A 23,379-nucleotide genomic window follows, 5' to 3' on the forward strand; every position below is an offset into this window, starting at 1 on the left:
ATCCAAAAAATTATTATTATTATTTTTGAAAAGAAGTTTACATTGGCTTAAAAAGAGTTTCGTTAGATTAAAAATACTGTGGCATTCATAGACGTTAAATATTTAAACTTCAACTTTTCTTCTATTCTCAAAATTACTTATTCCGGCTCGAAAGGAAAAATAAATTATCATAGAAAAGATTTTAGTTTATTATGTTATACTTTCAACGTATTAAATAAAGCATAAAATTACCTGAAGAACAATTCAACAGCCTAAGTGGACTTCCTTGACTTCTTCAATCTCCATAATAGAATGGATGAGAACTCATCCAACATTTGCCAGCTTGCTGTTGGATGTAAAGAATGGACCATAGAAGTAATTACTTTTTCAATGAACGTTAAACAAGTTACAGCACTGTAACTTGGGAAATGGCTGAATAAAAGCCATAGATGAAGGCACTGCATAACAATAAAAGAATAATACAAAAACACTAAGTTTTTATTTAATTCACACTAATGGAATTATTGTAGAAATCAAAGTTTTTTTTCCTTTTAAACTAAATCTACTTTTATCTTTCATCTATCAACTTAATTAATCTATCGAGACCGATTTATCAGCTTGCTAGAGAGACTTCTACACAACGACTTTCCCATCCGACACTACACTTGCTTACTAGTGATGGGCTATTTGAGCGGACTCGTTCCATTGGAACGAGTCCGATGGTGGAACGAGTTGATTCAAATCCCTATTTTTAAAAAAAGTGATTCCGCCCCGCCCCAAAAAATTTAGGCAAATAAAAATGAAAATGAGGCAGCAGAAGGTTTGGAACGATTAAACATAAGAACAAATGTCACGCAATTTATTATATTATTATATCATTAAATGTTAGCTTTCCCAGTTAATAACAAAACTATATTTCTTTAACACACATTGAGTACTATCTCTAATTTCCAATTGCTCTGATAAATATAAAATTAACAACGTAATACAAAAATTAACACAAAAATAGGCTAGTCAAATATAAATTAAAGCAATGCAGTTTTGTCATTATCTAGCTTGACCACTATAAGACTGGAGTTAACTTACTTCAAGAGTATTCAAGGTAGAGAAACGGAAATGGGTAGGAAATTATTCCGTAAAAATTCTAACCCTTCAAAATTATAATTACTCATAATATTTATTTACTAAGAATTGAATATCAAGCTTTTAAAATATTATCTTATTGTTTTACAAAAAGAAAAAGCTGTGTGCTTAATCTTAAACTTAGCGCTGGACACTTACTCTCATCTTCATTGGCGTAAGTTTGAACGTGTACATGTCAGCTAGACGGTCAAAGTAAAACTGGGCCAAAATTTAGTATTACCTAACTGGTTTACTTAGTGTAGTATCCCTCCCACTCTATCATCTATTTCACAAACATTCATCGATTAAAAATATTTTTTAGTTAAATATTCGTTTCATTGGAATACAAAAAACATTATAACGCTTTCTTAAGATGATTTGAATTTTTAAAATTTGTTTTTGTCCATTACTCTTATAAAATACGAAGAATTTCAAATAAAATATAATATACAAACACAGAATGATCTAGGGTGCAGGTGGAGTCGGTCGTAGTTACCATGACAACGGAACCGTTAAACGACTCCGGCCCAGCTCTAGCATTTTCATTGGTTAAATCCACTGGAGTTGGTGGAGTCGAATCCGGAGTGATTTAAATCCTTTTGAAACCGGACTCGTTCCATTTTTTCGTTCACTGAATCTAGCCAATAGAAATTGCTGGAGCTGGAACCGGAGTTGTTTAACGGTTCCATTGCTATGGTAACGAGGACTGACTCCACCTGCACACTAGATCATTGTGTTTGTATATTATATTTTATTTGAAATTCTTCGTATTTTATAAGAGTAATGGACAAAAACAAATTTTAAAAATTAAAATCATCTTAAGAAAGCGTTATAATGTTTTTTGTATTCAAATAAAACGAATATTTAACTAAAAATTATTTCCAATCGATGAATGTTTGTGAAATTGGTGATAGAGTGGGAGGGATACTGCAGTAAGTAAACCAATTAGGTAATACTAAATTTTGGCTCAGTGTTACTTTGACTGTCTCACGGTCATGTGCACGGTTAAACTTACCCAATGAAGATAAGAATAGAGTGTCCAGCGCTATGTTAAAGATTAAGCACACAGCTTTTTCTTTTCGTAAGATAATGAGATAATATTTTTAAAGCTTGATATACAAGTCCTAGTAAATAAATATTTCTTTATTTATGAGTAATTATCATTTTGCTTGAAGGGTTAGATTTTTTTTTATGGGAATAATTTCCTACCCATTTCCGTTTCTCTATCTTGGATCCTCTTGAAGCACATTAACTCCAGTCTTCCAGTGGTCAAGCTAGATAATGACTAAACAGCATTGCTTTAATTTTTATAATTGACTAGTCTATTTTTATGTTAATTTTTGTGTTACGTTGTTAATTTTATATTTATCAGTGCAATTGGAAATTAGGGATAGTACTCAATGTGTGTTAAAGAAATATAGTTTTGTTATTAACTGGGAAAGCTAACATTTAATGATATTTTTTAATAAATTGCGTGACAATGTTACTAATGCATAGGGTAAGTACAGAGACCGGAATCGGTGAACGAGTTGTTGGAATCGATTCCAACCCTGGAACTGATTCAAATCCAACGAGTCCAAAGACGGACTCGTTCTGCCCATCACTATTGCTTACTAAGGAAGGTTATAGAGTGGTTATGTGTGCCATTCAAATCTTTAATAAATCGTAGGAAAAATTGTAAAAATTATGAAATTAAAGTTAATGGAACTTAGTACTTACTACAAGTCTGAACGTTTAGTAATATTTTAATATTTTAAAATTGTAAAGTTGGAGTTGTATTTTATACATAGGGGGAGGGTTGCAAATTTAGATAAAAAACCAAATTACACTTATTCCATTTTTACTACTAGGAAATAATTATTTTGGAATAAAATAAAGACCCAAGAGCGTAAATAAGTCAAATTTGCCGAAAAAACCTTTATAACAATAAAAAACTTGTAACATGATAGCGTATTCATAGTGGTGTGTTTGTTTTGGACATTCACAACTTCTTAAGAAAAGTACTTAATGTAGTATAATCCGGAAAACAATAACCACATCAGAACATTGAAAACCTAACGATCAATGCAGGAATTACATTTTGTTCATTCTCTTTGACCTATCTGGGACCGTTTGAATCTCATTATAAAATATTGAAGCAATATTTGTATGCCTGGCGAACAAAATTGAATTGTGAAAAGATACATATTACGAAAACTTACATATGCTTACCCATGCACAACCCGCCACAGCTGACTCAATGTTTTCCTTTGCTCCATTTAAACCTACAATAATTTGATGTTGACGTGCCCTAAATAATTAAAAAGAATCACAAATAAACCTGAACAATTATTTTTAAGACCTGATTAACTAACTACGAGAGCAAAAAAAATACACTTAGTAAAGTGAAAGGGCGTATTTCTTTTTATAAACAATTAAATCTATAATAAAGATCAAAGTTATCTGGTGTGAACAGTTCTCACGACTTTCTCTTTCTGCGATTCTCGCAAGTCTCTAAAACACTTTTTTTAAACTCTCACTTTACTAGGTGAGAAATCATTTTCTATAAACCACTTATATGGGCTCTAAGGATCTCAAAATTTGAAGAGATGTCAACGAAACTTACATATGTATGTCTTAATAGCAAGATTATAATACAGATTACTAGGCTTGCCAATAATATAGACTACAAAGACCTGTCTGTTTGACTAGACCGTCGATAATCCCTCAATATATCTACGTGAATCACACCTAATAAACTTGAAACTGTGTAGCAAGACTCTTGAGGAAACCTGAGAGATGAAAAACACTAGAGTGAACTGACGTAACAAAAAGTTTTCTTGTAACATTCTCAATGCCCATTAGCAATTTATAATCAAAAAATAAAATAAGCAACTCTCAACTCTAAAAAGAAAATTCAACCTCTGTATCATAAGAGTTATCCGTCCAAGCAAGTGGAGGAGTTAACATTTTTACAGGACTTACAGGAAAGAAGCAGACTAAGTTGAAAGAATTCGTATTGCTACGGAAATAATTAATAATTGTTGAAAAAGGAAAGAAAAAAAGTCCATTTATGGCAAATTTTTGACTAGTGTTCAATGAAGTAATACTTTTACTTATAGTTGGTTGCCAGTCCGTTTTATACATAATATGTAGGTGTCCAATTTGTTCTAGTTTGAGGGCCAGAATTTTTCAAAAAATATAGATTAAGCCGCGCCCTTTACGTGTCATTGAGTTCATTTGTTACAATAATCAATTTATTGATATGAAACAATTAACACAACACTAAAGATTAATGGCGTTTTTTTTCAGAATTACAAAAATTAGTACTGAAAATAACACATGTAAAGCGCCGTTTTAAGAAATTTTTCGTTTTTCAAAAACTAATTAATACGTTCTGTAAGTAAAGCATACAGTAACTCCACAAATAAATTTCTCGTATTAGTGAACATTTTGTCTTGTAGTCAATAAACTAAGATATATTTATGATAAAAAAAAGAATGAGGTTATTACAATTTAATAGATAACAATGTTGAGAAAAGAAAGTGCACTCTCTTTTCAAGCATCAAGGACAGAAATTGGAAAAATATCAGATCAACAACTATAGAAAATGTTAAGATGTTGTTAGGTTATCAACTATTATTACTTCTTACTCAAGCCTAAATAAATTTCAAAATTACAATATGTTAGTAACTAGTAAATTGTAATTATTCGCAATCCTTGCTTCCAACGAATAATTCCACTGAGATAAACATAATATTTGCCCACAAAATACGTTAACATTCAGGAAAAAGTAGAGACGATTTATTACACGTAAATACTAAGTACGCATACGTACAAGAATATATGTATAGTGCTCTATATTTATGATACACTGATATTTATTTCTGTAGAACAAGTCATTCTTAGTTTCAACTAAACAAAATCACACTTAAATTTAGCAGTTTTCCTTAGTAATGTTCTCAAGTACATCAGCGAGGTCGATTCTTTGAAATTTTTTAAAATAACTAATTATAGATGGTAAATTTAAGTAGGAAAAAACGGGACAAGATGTGACCATTTTAAAACTTTTTTCTGTTATTGTTTTTGCTTCTTCTAAATGAACTCGTTCACCTTGAGAAAAAAGTTAATTTTAATCATATTAGTATCGAAATTTAATAGTTACTAATTATTAGTTGTACCTACAAAAAAGTAATTAATACCTCTAGCAAGAGTAGAAAGAATGACGCAATTCCATGCACAGCTAAGTACTTTGCGGTTAATTTGTAGATAATCCACTTCTGAAAGGATAGCTTCCAATTCTGGTACCTAAAGAAAGCCAAAGCAAGCATTATAGACATTTTAGTTTCACAATTAGTGAACATAAAGAAAACAGAGCTCATGAGAGGGAAGGTTTGTTGCAGCGTAGTGTTAAACAGGTCCTTGTCTAGAGCTAGCAGGAAACCTATCAATTTAGTAGTATTCCACCAATTTTATAGTTTTTTGGGCGAACAATATTCTTAGATGCCAAAATTGGAGGATGTGACCATTTAATTATATTTATTTTCATTTTAACACACCTATTACTAAACAAAATCACACGTAAATTTAGCAGTTTTCCTTAGTAATGTTCTCAAGTACATCAGCGAGGACGATTCTTTGAAATTTTTTAAAATAACTAATTATAGATGGTAAATTTAAGTAGGAAAAAACGGGACAAGATGTGACCATTTTAAAACTTTTTTCTGTTATTGTTTTTGCTTCTTGCAAAGTCTAAATTGGTCCAATTGTTTTCAAAATTATGGAAAAAAATCAGTTCACAGAAAAACGTTTTGAGTAAACACTATTCTTAGGTGCCACAATTATGGGATGTGACTATTGAACTATATTATAATCAATGGTATATCATTCAATAATCCATGGTAGTGCACGACTGAAATTACAATTGCTAATGCAAAATTGATTGACAACTTCTCTTAATAATATGGAAATACCTAAAGACGAATCATGTGAAAGTGATATTTAGAAAACAATCCTACAGCTGCTACGGATAAAAGCGTCGTTAAAACTAAAAAGATGTTTTAATAATGTTATTTGATAAATCGAAATTATGAATAAAAGCTTCAGAACAAATCGTTCTTTTATTAACCAATAATAAACCTAGCTCTCTGCTTCCTCCTCCTGAAATGATTCTCAAGCAGCGACTAAGCATTTTTAATAACTGCTTCAGTCAGAACTTTTGACATTTTTAGAAAAATTATGATTTCAGCCAAATCACAATAATTTTATACCTCAACAACCTGAAGTTTGATGCCTTCTATGTACAACAGGTCGCGAGCTTACAAATATTTAGCATATTACATAGCATATTTCGTCATCTGCTTTAAAAGGGAATTCCATATACGTGGATCGGTACTGTAGTAGGAAAGCGCAATTCTAGTAGCTAATTTCATTTCTGTGCGTTCGTTCTATTTAACAATAGATAATTATTTTTCGACCTTTCAACTATCCACATAAACATTTAGTATTTCTTATTTCAGATCTTTTTTGCACCTAGCTTTTGTTTATTACATGTGATCCATATTTACTTAACTGAATACAAAAGTAATTTCATTTTATAAAATGAAAAAATGTAGTAACAAAACAGACTTTTTTACTATTAGTTTGATAGATATAATAAAAGTATGCAACCAACATTTTACTAAGATAAAACTAATTAACGCTTTATCTTTAAAATTTTAAATATACAACATGGAGCATTTCAATGTAACGGAAATATTGATAACTATCAATACTAGTAAATAAAATGTAACAAAAAAATAAGTCTAAATTGGTCCAATTGTTTTCAAAATTATGGAAAAAAATCAGTTTACAGAAAAACGTTTTGAGTAAACACTATTCTTAGGTGCCACAATTATGGGATGTGACTATTGAACTATATTATAATCATGGACTATTGAATCCAGGGCAGTGTGACTGGAATTACAAGTAATGCTAAATTAATTGACAAAACAATTATTTTTATTTGTAGCTGCAGATATGAATGAAGGTCGTTAAGTCAAACTAAGACCATTGTTTACAGACTAACACCAAACACAGAAAAGAAAATCATCATTATCTTACCATAGCATATTTCGTCATCTGCTTTAAAAGGGAATTCCATATACGTGGATCGGTAATGTTGTAGGTAAGCGCAATTCTAGCAGCTAATTTGATTCCTGTGGCGTTCGTTCTATTCAACAATAGATTAATAACGTTTTCTTTTGGCACTAACTCAAAACTACCAATTGTATATCCGATGCCTTGTCTATCAAGTTCATATACTAAACTCAACACTGTCATGTAGTTTCTGGAACAAAGATGATCATTTAACTTAATTTTTTTTTTATCAATAATTTACTAATGAAATATTTCAGACATTTATTTATTTGAAAAGATTTAATTCTTAACTATATAAATCATAGGATTTTATGAACAAGAAGAGCAGAAAGTGTGAAGTTTTAAAATGGAAAGAGAGGCAGAGAAAAATACACTTAGTGATAAGGATTTTTTTAAGAAAGCACATAAAAATAGATGCGTAACGCGAATGAGAGTTCAACTCATTAAATCTTGCAGTAAATGATAAAAAATAAATAAAATTGCAAACATTATTATAATATTAACAAATATTTCACCTACCCAATACTTTCTTTATCTCTAGTAGTAATTTCTTCTAAATACTGAGTATTAGTGATTGCTGTTAGTACTTGAAGCGCCCTCAAACGGACTCCAATAGGCTTTGAAGTGTCATCATGATTACGCGGGAATGCTAAGCCTAGAAGAAAATTTTCGGCGTTTTGCAATTCTTTGCATCCAAGTAGAACATAGCAAGCCCTGTAGAGAATAGTGTTAAGTTTATTTTTACAAAGTAATTATAATTTAATGAGAAAAAAAAGTATACATTCTGGGCTTACCGAACTACAGTATTAAAATCATAAAAAAAAGTGAGGGGATAAAATCGGGTACTTGAGAAGGAGCCAAAGATAATTGTAAATTTTCCCGAAACAGTGGAAGAAAAATGTTCTTAGGTAAGTTATAAATATATATATATAAACTAATATGTATATTCCTAAAATATGTATAATTTACTTTCTGGCAATACTGGAAATGTGGTAACTGTATTCCAAGAATTATAAATTCTCCAATCTAATTCTAAACTACTAGTTATAGAGAAAAAATAACCAATTGAGACTTTCTGTTGAGTTAAGGTGAACATTAACAGCCACTATTTTTAAAATCACTTTTCGTACTCAATAAGATTTTTTGATTGAATCCCATTTTCTGGGTAGGTTTTTATTATAGTAGCTTTCTTTTGAATTTGTCACGTTCTTAAGTACAGCTCAAATAAATAAATATAAACTCTTTGTTATCACACTTGCTGAAGAAAGCCTATAAAAGTCGAAGTACAGTTAATAAATTTAAAAAATCTTAATTTTGTACGAGAATAAAATAGTTTGTGTAGTTCTTACTCACTTTTAAAAATATAATGCTAATCTATTAATTAAAATTGTTATGGAATAAGAAATAAAATAGAATAATATTAATTCTTACAAAAAGAAAACATACCTAATTATATTATCAGTTTGAGGCAATTGATTCTGGACAATTGCAGCGGATGTGGTTGCTTCTGCGAATGATGCATGTAAACTGTTGTCTGGTTGGAGCCACTCAGTTAACAACTCTTGAATAATAAGAGTCAAGTTTATGTTGTGCAAAGAAGATATTCTTTCCACTGCTTCATTAATATCTGCAAAAAGCAAATACTAAACGTAAACATTATATTTAAGAGTGGAATATAACCAATATAAAAATAAAGAGAAGCAATTACTTGGCATATTAGATGGAGACGCAACATTGAAATTGTCAGTAATACAAGGATCCTGATATATTTGGGATATTAATTCAGCTGGTTGGGACACTAGTGAAAGATACTCTTGCTTAGCAAGGCGATACTTGTACAGAATATGTACAGTTGAAACGGTAAAATACTTCTTCTCTGCCTGTAAACAGAATTATCTAATTTTATAACTGTTAAATACAAGTAAATATTTTACTCCCTCTCCTTCGTAAAAGAAATTGCAAACAAACAGATTTTTGATTTAGTTTTCACGAAAAATTTCTGTTTTAAGGTCCACTGTTTATCTTTGAAACACAGAGTTAATTAGAGCTTGGCTCTTGTAAGCAAACGTTTGTTTGGGTAGTACGATAAACTCAAAAACGGAAAAACATAAAAAGTTCAACTTTGATATTCAAGTGTTTTTGGAAGGCGAATAAAAGTAATGTCTATTTTATCAGGCAAGCTTACGTCCAATTACCACGGTAGTCGCCACGGTTAGAGGCGGGAGGCCAATAAAACTCGTGTATAAGCATTCCTTCATTGTTTTCATGTTTTCCTACTATTATATTTTACAAATTTTGAATTGACTTAACAAAAAGCTAATTTAAAGGAGAATTAAATGAGATCTTAAAATTCTTAATTCTAAGAAAATGGAGAGAACAGAAACGTACTTTCTTGAAGAGCGTTTTTCTTTTAATTTTTCGAGTTTGCTAGATTGTTAGATAAAAATTAGCTCATTTTTATAGAATGCGAAATTGAAAAAAATACCTGAGTATATCTTGCCTTCGCACGATCACTTTTCACTTTAGTTTTCCATTCTTCTGCTTTCAGTAAACACTTCTGCGCAGCATGCACTTGATCAATTCCTTCAAAAGATTTATAGTATAATAGTTAATTAAAAAGAAATCAAGGAAGAATATATCTAAAGCTGTACTTTCTAAAGACTCTGCTATAGTAAAATGAACAAGTAAATCGTTAAGCAACATCTAACATCTCTGATTTTATCCATTGCTGCACGCAAATTTATTGTATTCGAACTTTCATCCATTTATCAGTTTGGTGTAATGATTTGGACTTTACTTATGCTTCCGTCTCGTACTACACCTTTTGAGTGAGGGAGGTTACATGGCGTACATGTGTTTTTATACAATATATTAATGAATCAAAACATTTGGCAAAAATAATGAAATAAAATTGATTAAGTTTCAATTAATAGTACAGTTAATTAAAGATTCTGTTTAGTACATGTGTAATTTTTAGAATTTTAAGGTTGGATTGAATTTTAAACAAGGAACGCGCAAATTTAAACGGAAAACACCAACTCTACTTATTTAGTTTGAACTGGAAAATAATTATGGTTAAATAAGATATTGATGAATATGTGATTTTAATTATTTAGCAAATACTTATTTAAGTAAAATCTTTAAAAGAAAAATTTAAAACAGTAAAACAAATTTGTGTTTGGTTGCTTTTTTGTGAGATTTCTTCGTCGTGTCTGAATGACATTTAATTATTAAGAGTTAATTTAGTAGTTCATAAAATTTTGGTGTATGGCTTTCTGTTTGTATATTTCTGCTTTCGACAATCTTCCAAAAATGATTTGATTCGGAGCGGCAAAAAATCTATGGCCTCAGGAAAACAATACCTTCTATTCCCTTCAGAAGGTGCTTACACCAGCAGAACTAAAAGAAAATACGTGATTTAAAATTTACGTGATCTACTCTAGATTTGAAAATAATTCTTTTGAAATGGTAATTGGGCATTCACCTTAGGTACCATTTCTTGGGTTCTAAGCTTTTACAGCGTACAAAATGTTATTTATAATTAACATTTTTCATCCTTAGGTTAATAAGGGATTAGCTGAGCGCATAGCAAATTCTGGATTCTAACGCAGAGATCAACAATTCGAATCCAGCTGCTGGCCCTTAAATTTTCTTTTCCTAGCGGTGCTTCTTACAGCCCACTTTGCAGAGGCCGGCACTTCACTGAAAAAAGCTCCGGGTGCCAATAACTTGACGCACCTTAAATACAAAAATAGAAGAACTGATTAAAAATATCAGTCAATAGTTTCTGGTTTTATATAATTGATCTTAGGACAGTTTATTAGTAGAGAATATCTGATTTCCCAACTATAGTTTTTATGATAGCTTCGGATGAATAGCCTAGGCTTCAGATAACGCCGACAGAGATTAAGAAATTCACTAAAAAAAGAGATACTATCGCTTAAACGATAAATCATTCCGAAATCCTGAAAACAAGTAACAAACAGGTCGTATACAAATTATAAGAATCGGCAGCATAAAATATGTCAGTACTTACGTAATGCTCGGAAAACACTGATTTTTTTGCCAGATTTTTTCTTAACCTTTTACATACTCTTAACATTTATTATTCTAATTTAATAAAAAATATTTTCATTTTATTACCGGGTGGCATGACATGGTTGACCACAAAATACCAAGCGGCCCCTGCAATTTCTAAATCTGCAATCTGACTAATACACTGCGTAATGCTGTTCAGCAAATCTCGTTTCCTTTCATGAAGTATCCAACCAGTTGAGGATGAAACGTCTTCACCTTTCTATAATAATAATAATAATATTATATTTTTAAAAAGTAAATAAATAACTTTTAATTAAAGACTTTTGACAGCGAAATCAGTTGCTGTACAATTGGAACGTCTGAAGTACATGGTAACAACAAGAAAATAATTTTCAGTGATTTAAAGATTGAGGAACGTCTTCTGATCCTCGAAATAAGTTTATTACTAAGTGTCAGCTCTCAATAACGAAAATAGCATTAGATATTAAATCAAATATAGCATTATGAGGGCTTTCTAGCGTGGTGTCTGACTCATAAGAAAAAATATGGACTTTGAAATCTAATAAAGATAAGGACTAAACTGAGGGCGACGAATGTAATCCAGAATCAAGGTCTTTCTTTAGGAGAAGCTAGTATAAGACTCTTTTAATAGAAGATTATGACGCCTAGGACATTTGTACAGAAAATAGAAGCTGACATTTGCAAGACCTAAATAATGTTTTGGGTTTGATGGAGTGTAGAACCATAGAGGAGCGGGTTACGGACAGTTCTGATTGAAGGGAGTCAAGATTGAGCCGCATATCCAGGAGAAGAGAGAGAAAATTTAATTAATGTTGTAGGTTGTGATATCACGACCGCTCAGGTATTACTGCGAAATGGCAAGGTTCATATAAAGCAAGAATTTATCTGCTATCTTTGTCCATGGAGCCCATCATACACTTAAGGCCAAATATTTGAACGAAAAAGGTATGGAATGTGAATCGATCCGTTAAGTTCATTATTAGAAAAAGTGCCTTAATTATAACTTTTAATGACTGAATGGTCTACAACTGAACACAGAATCGACCAAACCTAGAAGCGTTAGAGAATAAAAGATCATAAACTGTTATTTCTCTTAGATGTACGGATCAGACGCAGACACCCAAAGGAAGCAATCTATTTGCCGTTATAGTATGGGCCAATCACAAACACTTTTTAATTTTAAACGAATGTTGAATGAATATGGCAGGAATATGGAACAAGTTTTTTTTGCGAAACTTAGCCCGAATCTTTGACATTGTAAGCAATGAGGATCATAGGACTTGAAAATATTTTTAAACATAAAGTATACTTACAAGATTATAAATAGTATACAAACATATTAAATTCGTATCTGGAACATTATTAGGCCATAATGGTGCTTGAATCCACAAATTATAAGTGTCTAAACTTAATTCTGGTCCTGAATCAAATAGAAACAAAGTTTGACAAAAATAAATAAGAATGCCAACAAATCAATTCATTTCTTTTTTCTTTCTATCTTCTTTTTTCTTTAATAGATGGTACTAAAGTGAGAACTTACTTAAACTTAGAACATCATAAGGTTTTGTTTCAAATGGAAGTCGGTACTTAGCGATTGGTGGCAAACTTGCTGAACTTGGGAACATTAAAAACCAGCTGTCCGATTCATCCTCTTGGCAAGCACTGTTCAAAACAAAAAAAAAAATAACATCATTCTTGTTAATAAATATGCGAAAAATAGTATTAGCTAAAGTTCCGAAGGAATATACTTTAATTGAAGGGATATTGATCGTGATTTTCTAGATTTTATAGACAGCAATTTTGCTGAATTGCTACTTATGTAAACGAATATTTACAATCATATATTTGTAAATTAAGATCAATAAATGGCTATTATTATTATTGTTTATTTTTTTTTTTTGCGCATCAACAGCTGAGGTTATTAGCGCCCGGAGCTTTTTCCAGTGCACTGCCGGCCTCCGGACAGAGTTCTCTCGTTACAGACAACACTGTCCATCACCGGACAGTGAGCTGTAAGAAGCTCCTAGGAAGGGAAAACCTAGGAAGATTGTTTTATGAAAATTATGTGGATAGCCATTAATACATTATAAAACCAAAATTTGTTAATTTGTCATAAAACTAAGTATCTCGGTATTTGTATTGATAAAATCATCAAATTTCACTTACTGATTCAATGAACATTTTGTTTTTCGTATGAGAGGACAATAAAGTTTATAAGTTAGAATAATTAATTGTAAGATTGATTAAAATACTGCATATCTGGAATTATGACTTGCAATGTTACGCTTTATTTTATAAAGCTATATTATTATTATTATTATGAAAAGCACTTCTTAGTTTGCTTTTGTTTCCCTCTTAAATAACACTTCAACATACGTAAGTTTTATCAGCTTAGTTTAAGGTCATTATATGAGTACACGGAAAATTAGAGTTTACTTTTTTAACTTGTTTTTACCTTTACAATTTTCTATCTTAACTAGATCCCAAAACATAAATTTTGGAAAAAACGATCGCAACCTTCTAAGATCCGGGAAGAGTTGGTAAAATTTTTACTTTCCCTTACAAGATAATTTAAATCGTTTCCAATTTTAGATTTCGAGCTTTCACCGCAAATAACCGTTTTTAAGGATCTCTGTCCCAAAAAGTGGTTTCCTTCTCTTTCTGTATGTGAGGGGAATAAGTGAACAAAATTAGCTTTCTTCTAAAGGATCATTTGAATATTATGTACGGTTTTGTGCCTAATATTTTATAAAAAGAGGTTAAATACCTTGAACTATCAGAGTTCGTAGAAAACCCTAAAACTGCCAAAAGTACAATTATTAAATGGATTTTCTGAAAATAATACTAACATAATATAATAACATAATAATAATACATAAACAATGTACTTTTAAATTAATTTACCTAATTCTGTTGTAAGATTTCAAAAAATGTAGTATGGAATTCTGTTGGAGAAGTTGTTCAGAACCTTCGTAATCAGATTTTGCAAGTATATCAAGAATAACTAAATAAACTTCGTAATAATATGGATTTACCTGAAAATAAAACAATAAAAAATAAACTAACATCAGTATGCAATTAGGGAATTGAGGATTTTCGAAATTATAAACAGTACTTACTTGCTTCCAAACGTTTACATAAAGAAAGTTAATCAAATTTTTCTTATTTGTAATTAGCAGAGCAATTCCCACACAAGTCATGTAGAATTCGTCATCTTTTTCAAAAACTGGTTCTAAATGTAATCAATCATTATGTGTTTCAAAAGCAATACAGAATGACGATTTTTAAATGCTATAGTTAAAAAATATATTTATTGATATTAATAAGTGTATTTGACAATATAAATTGTAATTTGTAAATTATAAGTACAGTTAATGCTAACTTTGCTTTAGTTATGTATTTCTCCTCTTTCCAATTAAGTGTAATTTAGACCTCATGAGACTCCTTTGGGGAAGTATTTATTTATTCGAATAATTAATGACCGAAAATTAATTTTTTTAATACTGCAAGGCACTAGCCCACAAAAAATCACACAATTTAGACAGGAATTACACACACAAATTATACAAACAGTTTGGGTTTACAACACTAGTAGATAATTTCTAGCTCAAAATATATTGCATATATTATTATTATATATAAGTGTATTCACTTTACTGCAGTAGACGATAAAACCTACTCCATCAAAGGAATTTTCTTGAGATCTTTTAAATGACGGATTTAGCTGAACGACCGACCATTCGCCATTCGCAAGATATATTAGATTTCAAGGCAATAAGATAGAAAAATAAGAATAACTTTTAAATACTGATGCTGTTAGGAAATTTAATAGGTCAACACTTCCAAAATAGAGTAAATAAACAAAAATTAATAATCATAAAACAATATAAAAAACATGTTGAAACGTGGTTAAAATAAAAAACGGATAAAATTGGCGAAAGTAAAAATAATTACCTGTCTTTCCAGTAATCTGATTTGTAACAACTGTAAAACGAGGTTTCCAAGAGAGCAATTTAAATTTCAGGAAGAGTAATAGACATTCTTCCATATTAAGATTCATATCAGTGCAATATTCCCTGAGCAATGGTAAATCTGCACCCGGTATACTCATAAGTCGCAAAAGAACGTTCTGTTTACTGTCCAAATCTTCTTTATAAGCTTCTAAAAGTAGAAGAATATATTTGAATACAATTTAAATATTGTACAAAATAAAATTGTTAACAAAAACAGAATAAATTATACCTTTTCCTGGAATACCATACTGTTGCAGTTTAAGCCCCCATTTTGATGTTTGGTGTAACCTTTCGAAATAATTCCAGGCGTTATTATTGGACGAAGGTAGAAATCCATGCAATTTACAATATTGCTTGCCAACTAATCCTAGAGATCTGCCATTCCTCATTTCCAGAGATATACTAATTTCAAAAAGTATAATAAAATAACAAATCTTTATTATAGAAAATCTTTAGAGTAAACCACTCTTAACTTACTTAGAAACATTTTCAAGCCATTTGATAGCCTTATCTGGTTGAAGGAACTGTAATAAACCTAGAGACAACGCCAGGTCTAATTGTCGAGATTTGACTACTTTTAATAATACTGCTGATACTGCCTGAATTGTAATATTTTTAACTTTCTTGATTGTTCTCATATCCTAAGTTTGCAAAAATGTAATACAGGTTTTTTCATGAGTTTTCAGTTTGCAAAAATAACATATTGTTATTCTATTATTTATTTTTACTATTACTTCAGAATTTCGAAAAAGAGTTTTGTGCAGGCAATACACGTTTTGAGATCTCGTTAACATGAAAGTTTTCAGCGCAAGGTCGGGAACAGAACATCTGAACAACTAAAAATCTCGAAACTAATATTTTCTTTTGAAACTATAGTTGCATGCCACTAATCGGAAGAGTGAAGTTATTAAAACAATTTTTTAGTTGATCATGAATTAAAAAAAAAAAAATCAGAACTAAAGAAATAGCTCATGTATTCAAAACTTTTACTGGTTATTCATGTTTCCTTGGGGTACTGTTATATTTCCTATAAAGTACTACTTCAGATCAATGTTATATCAATATTCTGTCACCTACATAATACCGACGAATGTTAATATCATACTAGAACATCAAATGTTAGAAAATTCTATTGCCAAAAAATGTGGTTCGAATAGAATAGAATATTAAGACTTTAGGATTTATTGGTAATCACTTGTTTGAGCCCTTTAATACAAGAAGTTCAGAGAAGATGATGAACATGACTCGACCCGAATCTTGATTAGTATCAAAAACTATTGTTCATGAAAAAGTGTAACTAATTAAATAAACAAAATAAATATATTCACCACCATACGATTTTTCGTCAGAATAGTTGATAAATTGCACATTCTGCCTAAAGAGAGTAAATCCTTCGGCATATCTTGCAGCGCATGCTACAATGCAGTTACAAAAAATTAATAATTTAAAAGTATAAGGCTAAAATAAAGAGAAATAAATCAACCAACATTCTATACCTCCAATTGTTCTTGAAGATTTTGATTGTTCTCATCTTCTGATACTTTGTTCAGACCTAAATAACAAAAAGGCATAACAAAAAAAGGAAATCAAACAAACTAAATTAGAAAATTGAAATTAAATTAAATAAGTATTGACTTACATTGGGAAATACTCTCACAAATTGTAAGTGGTAGTGGAAATCTATATGATTCAGCTGCATCGTAAAGCGTACACCAAGATGGTTTTGGAGGTGGTACATACAGAAGTCGCCAAGCATTATTCAGATCTGCATTTAATGCTGAATCTTCTACAAATTTATGATTATTTTGTGATTAAATATTTCTTTAAAATGGTTTAAAAATTCAAATATACAAAATATAAGTACGTACAATTTAAAAACGCTTGTTTCATAATTTTAATAATTTAAACACCGATTATTAATTTTTTAAACCTAACAAAATGTCAACTAAATTTCGACAAAACATTTTAGTGAAAAATAAATAACAATAATCAATACTAAGTAAAGAATATTATCTAGAATATAGACAGTTGAATGTTTGAAAAAAAATCGAAACAATTACGATTATTTGTCGATCTAAGCTATTAAGTATAGGCAATTAAAATGTTATTTAACTTTTTTTTAAATAGTAGTGTTAAATGAAGTGACCAAATAGTAAAACATTTCATAAAGACAACATTATAATCATTAAAAAAAGAAAAGTTATGTTACAAAATCGGAAATGGTAAACTTGAAAACCTTTCCTACTACTTGGATTTGAAAGTGAACTGAATTTTACAATCATGATGAAAAACTTGTTAAAATTCTTATGAATTATTTTCGGGCCTAACCTCTTAAGTAATTTCCAGCAATTTTGGACCAAAGGGAAAAGCAAATAACAAGAAGAGAACGAAACCCTTGTAGTATGAGAAAACATATAGAACATCACTTGTATGAATGTAATGGAATAAGACGTAAATTGTTCAGCTAGTTTTAAAAATTAAAAAACAATTTTGCATTCGTTTTTATTGAAAAAATGTATAGTAAACGAAAGATAAAAGCTACGCAAATTGTAAAACCTATATCCGAGACCTTGAATAACACAAAATTAAAAAAATTTAAATAAATTTATTTTATGCACTTCATTAATTTAAATCCACTACTTACCTGACTTCCCATCAATAAAAAGGAGGTCAGACGCAGTACAGATAATGTTGACATCTTCCGTGGGAATATCTGTTGAATTGGATACAATAGGTAGCATAGATAATAAAATCTTCCTCAAAAGATGGCCGTGGCTCTGGAATAATGAGTCTCTAGAACCTAAATTTTCTAGAGCATGTTTATTGAGCAATCTGTTGAAAAAAAAAAATAGTAATAACAATAAAGAATAAAACTTCTCAAACTAAGTTGATAATTGACTTTTTTAATTCCTATTTTTACTAATCAGGTATTTTTTCTTTAACTATGGCGAATAAAAGTTTTAAACGAAGTTTAAAAAGATCTTTAGAATCACTGTGAGAAAATCTCAAAACTTAATAATCTTTTGAGTAAAGATACATTCCTCGAAGTTCGATTATAAGCTAATCACTGTCATTGTTACTTTCCACTACCCTAGGTTGTACCTAATCAAATAACCAAATTTAAACAATGAGTAAAAAAAAGGTTTTTCGTTTTCGATAAACCTCAAAATGCGTATTTTCTGTGAAAACTCAAAAGCTGAGAATCGGAACGTCCGCAGTTCTTCGGAACGTCCGCAGTTCTTCCTCATATGAAGTATATACTCTGGAATCTATATGTATAACGTGTTATAGATGAGAATAGAATTTCGCAGAATTTAAAGCGTTGGAATTATTCTTCTTCATAAAAAGTAGTTAATACGTTTAATAACAAAAATATCAAACTAAAATATAATAACTTACTTTAAATATTTACAAGCCAAATGTACATTATTTGCTTTACAGCAAATATCAGTCAGATGAAGAATTTCCAGATCACGTGGTAACTCTAAAAGTCTTATTAAATTCTCCGACTTATGAACACAGCATTTTGCTAGTGTTTCTTCATTCAGAGTTTCTTGCATTTCAAAATCTGAAGAGACAAATTAAAAAATAGAATTAAATAGCATGATATAGTTCAAAAACCTGGGAAATTAAATCTCCGCTTAACGTGAGATGATATATTAGTTCTTCTGAAGAGCGACAGGGATCTCTACGCATCCTTATTGAATTCTTTACTAGGGACACATTAGTTTAAGAGGATATCTTTTCATAATAAGTCTTGAATCAGATCCATTAAAAAAAAAAATCATAACGAACTGTTTATGGTGTAGTAAGATTAGATTTAATAGTTGGCACCCAAGATGCCCACGCAGATATTCCAGGATCGAATTCACCTGCCGGACAATAGATTTTCTCTATCTAGAAGACTCCTACGGCTACTTTGTTCAATGATGGACAGTATTGTCCATAACGAGGAAATACTGTCCTATGTACTAAAAAAGCTCCAATGATTTCAGAATCAATTTAAAATAACATGTCTACGTTTTAAACATTACGAAATCTCGGGGAAAAAAAATATTTTACTGAAAAATACAAAATTAAGCGCTCTTCATGATAATGGTTTGAATTCAGTTTTCTATGCAATCAATTAAGAAATACTATCCTAATAAACAGGAAATCTATTACAACATTTTCATTCAAAGATTTGTAATTATGTCGAACACAAATCTATGAAAAAATAAATAATAAGATAAACTTTTTAGCTTTTCTACAAAAAATGAGAATATTTCAATAAAAATAAAAACAGCAAAATATTCATGTACCTTTAACAATTTTAATCAAACAATTCTTCAATACTAATTCTCTAACATGAAACTTGCTTAATTCCGATGAGTCCACAACTATTCCATATTCTTTCTGGAAAGAAGAATCCATGAGACTGACCAATAAGTAAATAATATTTTTCACTGGTAGACAAAGGTTCAACACTTTATCGAACGAATAAATGAATTGTGAATACGTAAAACAAATTTATTGAAAAAAAATACGTAGTTGTAGAAAAAGTAATCTCAGATTAACTTTCCATTAGAAAGGGGTTTGATAGAACGTTTAATAAGCATGGGCTGGCAATTGAAGTCCCTCATTTCCTCATTAAAACTCCAAAATTTTGTGTTGGAAACAATTACATCGCTAACTCCAAATCATATAAAAATTTGTTATGGTCTGATAGCAACAAAAGGACGTGTGATCTAATTTTGGTTGCGAAGAGAAGAATCACACTTTTATTTCACAAGAAATTCTTATTTTAACAGTCCAAAGTTAAATTGCTTCTGTTTTACTACTTTTTGATCGCTAAGCCCCGTCTTCCGGAAGTAAATCTTATGGGATGTAGGTTTCAAAACTATTTTTCCCCAATTTGCCAAACATTTCGCTTCGATGATGTGCCCTCATCAATGCTCTAATATGTAACGGTAGTAAATGATCTATGAGGGGTTTGTGGTTACAATTAAGTTTCTGCCAGTTGCCACAAACGCCTCTCACGTCTCAGGTATAATAAACCGGAGTTGAAAACAAAAGAAGAAATATAAAGGTAATAAATATGTCCTTTATTATCATTTAAGTTGACGATGCTGATTTCTATATCACGAAGGGTCTTACTTTTTATATAAATTACCTTCAATTTATAAGCAGCCTCAATACATTTCGCTCTGTCTTTTTCTAGGACTTTACTAAATTTAGATAATAACGTTGAAATAGCCGGAAGTACTTCTAAATAACGGGCTTCGCAATTCAAATATCTGTAAAAAAAAACACAGCACTCTTTATTAAAACTTTCATTACCTTTCATTACTCAACACATGACGAAAACTTTACCTGCTTCTAAACTTAAACGTTATCGAATAAATAATACGATCACACAACTCAACAACTTCATTATAATCAAATGATTTAAAAATACTCATCATTTCAAGCAACTTACTGTAAACAAATAAATAAATTAATAAACATTCTTTGTTAATTGTAATGATCCAATATTTAAGTAAACTAAACCGTAATTTACTTTTCCTGAACACAATGATGTATGTAACATTCATAACATTTCAGTTTATTTATTTGGCCAATTAGTTTTAATGAGTCTTTAAGAGTACCTTCTTGCCATTTTTTAAATAAGTAAGGAAGTATTATGGTCATCTGAAATTTCACAAAAAATAATGTCATTCACCAAAACAATTTTATCGTTTCAATTATTCCAAATTTCTCGATGGGAGATTGGACAATTGAATAATCTTATTAAGTTATATCAGATATATAAAACATAAATGTTATATACATAAAGTTGAAGTTTAATATACGTAGCTGACTCAATTTATAACTGGAGAGAGACTATCTAAATAAAAATAAGCTTTGAATGCTTTCGGTTTTTTTTTTTTGTGGGAGGAGCCTATCGATTCAGAGAAAACTTGAGGACCTGAATGTGAAGGAACCTGAGATTCTTAGATAGATGGAGATTGGAAAGTCCAAAAAAACTCCTAACAGAGTTAACAACATTCAAAAAAGATTTTACATGAATTGGGGAAAGCTGGTAGAATCATACTTATTTTACTTTCTTGCTACTTGTTCATTAATTTTTTGACGTGTGCTTCAAAAAAGTGGAATATGAAGATAATTAATTATTGAATTACCTTGCAATTTTTGTATAACAGAGTTTCTGGTTTTAATTAAAATCGAACTATTATTTTAGAAGAATCTTTGCTTTCTTCACGCTCGTAAGCTTAAGCACAAATTTAAAATGAAAACAAAAAGATCTGCATCTAATCTTTCTTTAAGGAAGTCTAATCGAAAATCTAAACGTCATTTGAGAAAAAAAATGACCCTTGTATTTCAATCAAGAAATTGAACACGCAACGCTAATAATTGCATATCTAACACAAAGAAACAGTAATCTCCAAGATTCTCAGTAAAACTTGTTATGTTTAACACTAGATCAAAGTTTTTGATTATGAAGGCCGCAATACTAAAATGTTTCATTTAGAAATACATTATAATTTTGTTAATTACATTTCTTTCAGAAGATACGGTACACTCCTGAGATGCGTTGAGATCTATTCTTAAGTTCTCTACAAATTGCAATCTCAAAAATATTTCAATTATGATTTTTACATTAGAAAATCAGAAAATAAATGATAAATAAGATTCAGTCAAAGAACTTACATCGAGGGCATCAACCCACTCAACCAGGAGATCGTATTTATTTAAAATTATTTTTTTGGAAACTTTAAGTGAATGATTAAGAATTGTTTGAGCAATTGGATGTTTTACTTGTATCGACTGTTGTGCAATTTCATTCACCTCTGCACTCCATGGTACTTTTGCATTGCGAATGATAACTTCAATAACTTTCATTTTTTCCTGTAACGAAAATTAGTATTTATTGATATATGTAATATTTTCAAATGTTTAAAACAATGCATCTATCTAGTGTTTATAACAATAATAAACAAAAATTTATTAAGAACTTTTATCTGCATTATTATTTTTTTTTAATTTTTAAAGGCTCATTTGATAATGGGTAATTTAGAGAGGAGATACTGTGCATCATGACTACCTATGTCTGTCAGTGACAGATGAGATCACTCTAATCAAATTAACACATCTGAGAAATCTCAGAATCTGTCAGAAGGGGTTCTTAGAAACGTAGTTCATCCTCTAATAACTGATAACTAACCAGGCCAACCTTGCTTAAATCTGTAAAGTAGCCTCCTCCAACTTCTATGGAATTTGAAAGACATTTCATTTTAAAGCCAGCTTTTTCAAGTGCCTCAGAGGTGACAATGCACCAGCTAGAAAACTGACTTAAGCTGAGGTTGACCTATTCTTGGTTGAAATTCGGGTGAATGAGTACGGAACTCATCTTCAAAAGGTACTGGTGAAAATCAGGCTGCAATGAAGACTAATTTTAGTATCTTCACCTTTATGTTGGTGCTAAAATGACCCAAATTTCACCACAGGGTCGAATGAGTGACAATTCTTGAGTGAGGAGGTAAAATGGGAACGATTATCACCTTTAGTGACCCAAACCAATGTGTGCGGATTGAGCAAAAGGGATTTTACTATACATTTCACAGCCATCTCTCAGATTCTTAATTAAATTAATTTCTGGTCACAAAGAAATCAGAATTTGATTAAATCAAGATCCTTGTGGTTTAAAGTTTTTTAAAAAATGGGTCTCATACCACACCCACTTTTTAGAGTATGTCAGACGACTTGGAAACACCCACTTATCACTGACAGACTGTGTAAGAGTGGAGATAAGAAGGAGATTTGGCTCAGGATCTTTGTTCGAAACAAGTTAACGGTGAAAGCAAAAAGATTATTGCCACTTGGGTTTATGTCCTATATGATCAGTCAACTTTCTCAAAAAATCAGGTTCTTAAACAAATTACTTCTTAATAAAACTCTTTTAAAACATATATTTAAAATAAAATTTATAAAATAACTTACAGAAATACTCCGAATGCATTTAACAAAAGCTATGCATCTTAGTTCCCACAATGTACTTTCAACATCCCAACAATGTGAATAGCTCTTCACTGTATCCTAAACAAAATTA

General features: G+C 30.3%; 1 protein-coding gene across 4 annotated transcripts in view; it reads right to left on the reverse strand.

Annotated features, from left to right (window-relative positions):
- Positions 1–495: 495 nt before the first annotated feature.
- The window catches only part of rod (kinetochore component rough deal), a 33,551-nt gene continuing 10,667 nt past the window's right edge, over positions 496–23,379 (reverse strand). For 3 of the 4 annotated variants that reach the window (XM_074135828.1, XM_074135827.1, XM_074135829.1), the window contains 26 exons: positions 23,271–23,366; positions 21,981–22,178; positions 20,830–20,960; positions 20,643–20,747; positions 20,443–20,566; positions 19,592–19,685; positions 18,690–18,858; positions 17,935–18,122; positions 16,930–17,076; positions 16,787–16,842; positions 16,619–16,705; positions 15,768–15,931; positions 15,520–15,692; positions 15,232–15,438; positions 14,397–14,509; positions 14,182–14,312; positions 12,818–12,939; positions 12,591–12,697; positions 11,362–11,515; positions 9,704–9,801; positions 8,927–9,098; positions 8,665–8,845; positions 7,738–7,932; positions 7,183–7,408; positions 5,283–5,388; positions 496–5,193 (listed from right to left, as the gene is read on the reverse strand). In XM_074135828.1, coding sequence (XP_073991929.1) covers positions 5,018–5,193; positions 5,283–5,388; positions 7,183–7,408; positions 7,738–7,932; positions 8,665–8,845; positions 8,927–9,098; positions 9,704–9,801; positions 11,362–11,515; positions 12,591–12,697; positions 12,818–12,939; positions 14,182–14,312; positions 14,397–14,509; positions 15,232–15,438; positions 15,520–15,692; positions 15,768–15,931; positions 16,619–16,705; positions 16,787–16,842; positions 16,930–17,076; positions 17,935–18,122; positions 18,690–18,858; positions 19,592–19,685; positions 20,443–20,566; positions 20,643–20,747; positions 20,830–20,960; positions 21,981–22,178; positions 23,271–23,366 — 3,720 coding nt within the window. In that variant the 3' untranslated portion in view covers positions 496–5,017. Of the gene's footprint in view, positions 5,194–5,282; positions 5,389–7,182; positions 7,409–7,737; positions 7,933–8,664; positions 8,862–8,926; positions 9,099–9,703; positions 9,802–11,361; positions 11,516–12,590; positions 12,698–12,817; positions 12,940–14,181; positions 14,313–14,396; positions 14,510–15,231; positions 15,439–15,519; positions 15,693–15,767; positions 15,932–16,618; positions 16,706–16,786; positions 16,843–16,929; positions 17,077–17,934; positions 18,123–18,689; positions 18,859–19,591; positions 19,686–20,442; positions 20,567–20,642; positions 20,748–20,829; positions 20,961–21,980; positions 22,179–23,270; positions 23,367–23,379 lie in introns of those variants that run through there. The other variant, XM_074135830.1, reaches the window with a different exon arrangement.

Source organism: Rhodnius prolixus, unplaced genomic scaffold, assembly GCF_049639745.1.
Source record: "Rhodnius prolixus isolate KJV_2025 unplaced genomic scaffold, Rpr scaffold_5, whole genome shotgun sequence".
Lineage (NCBI taxonomy): Eukaryota > Metazoa > Arthropoda > Insecta > Hemiptera > Reduviidae > Rhodnius > Rhodnius prolixus.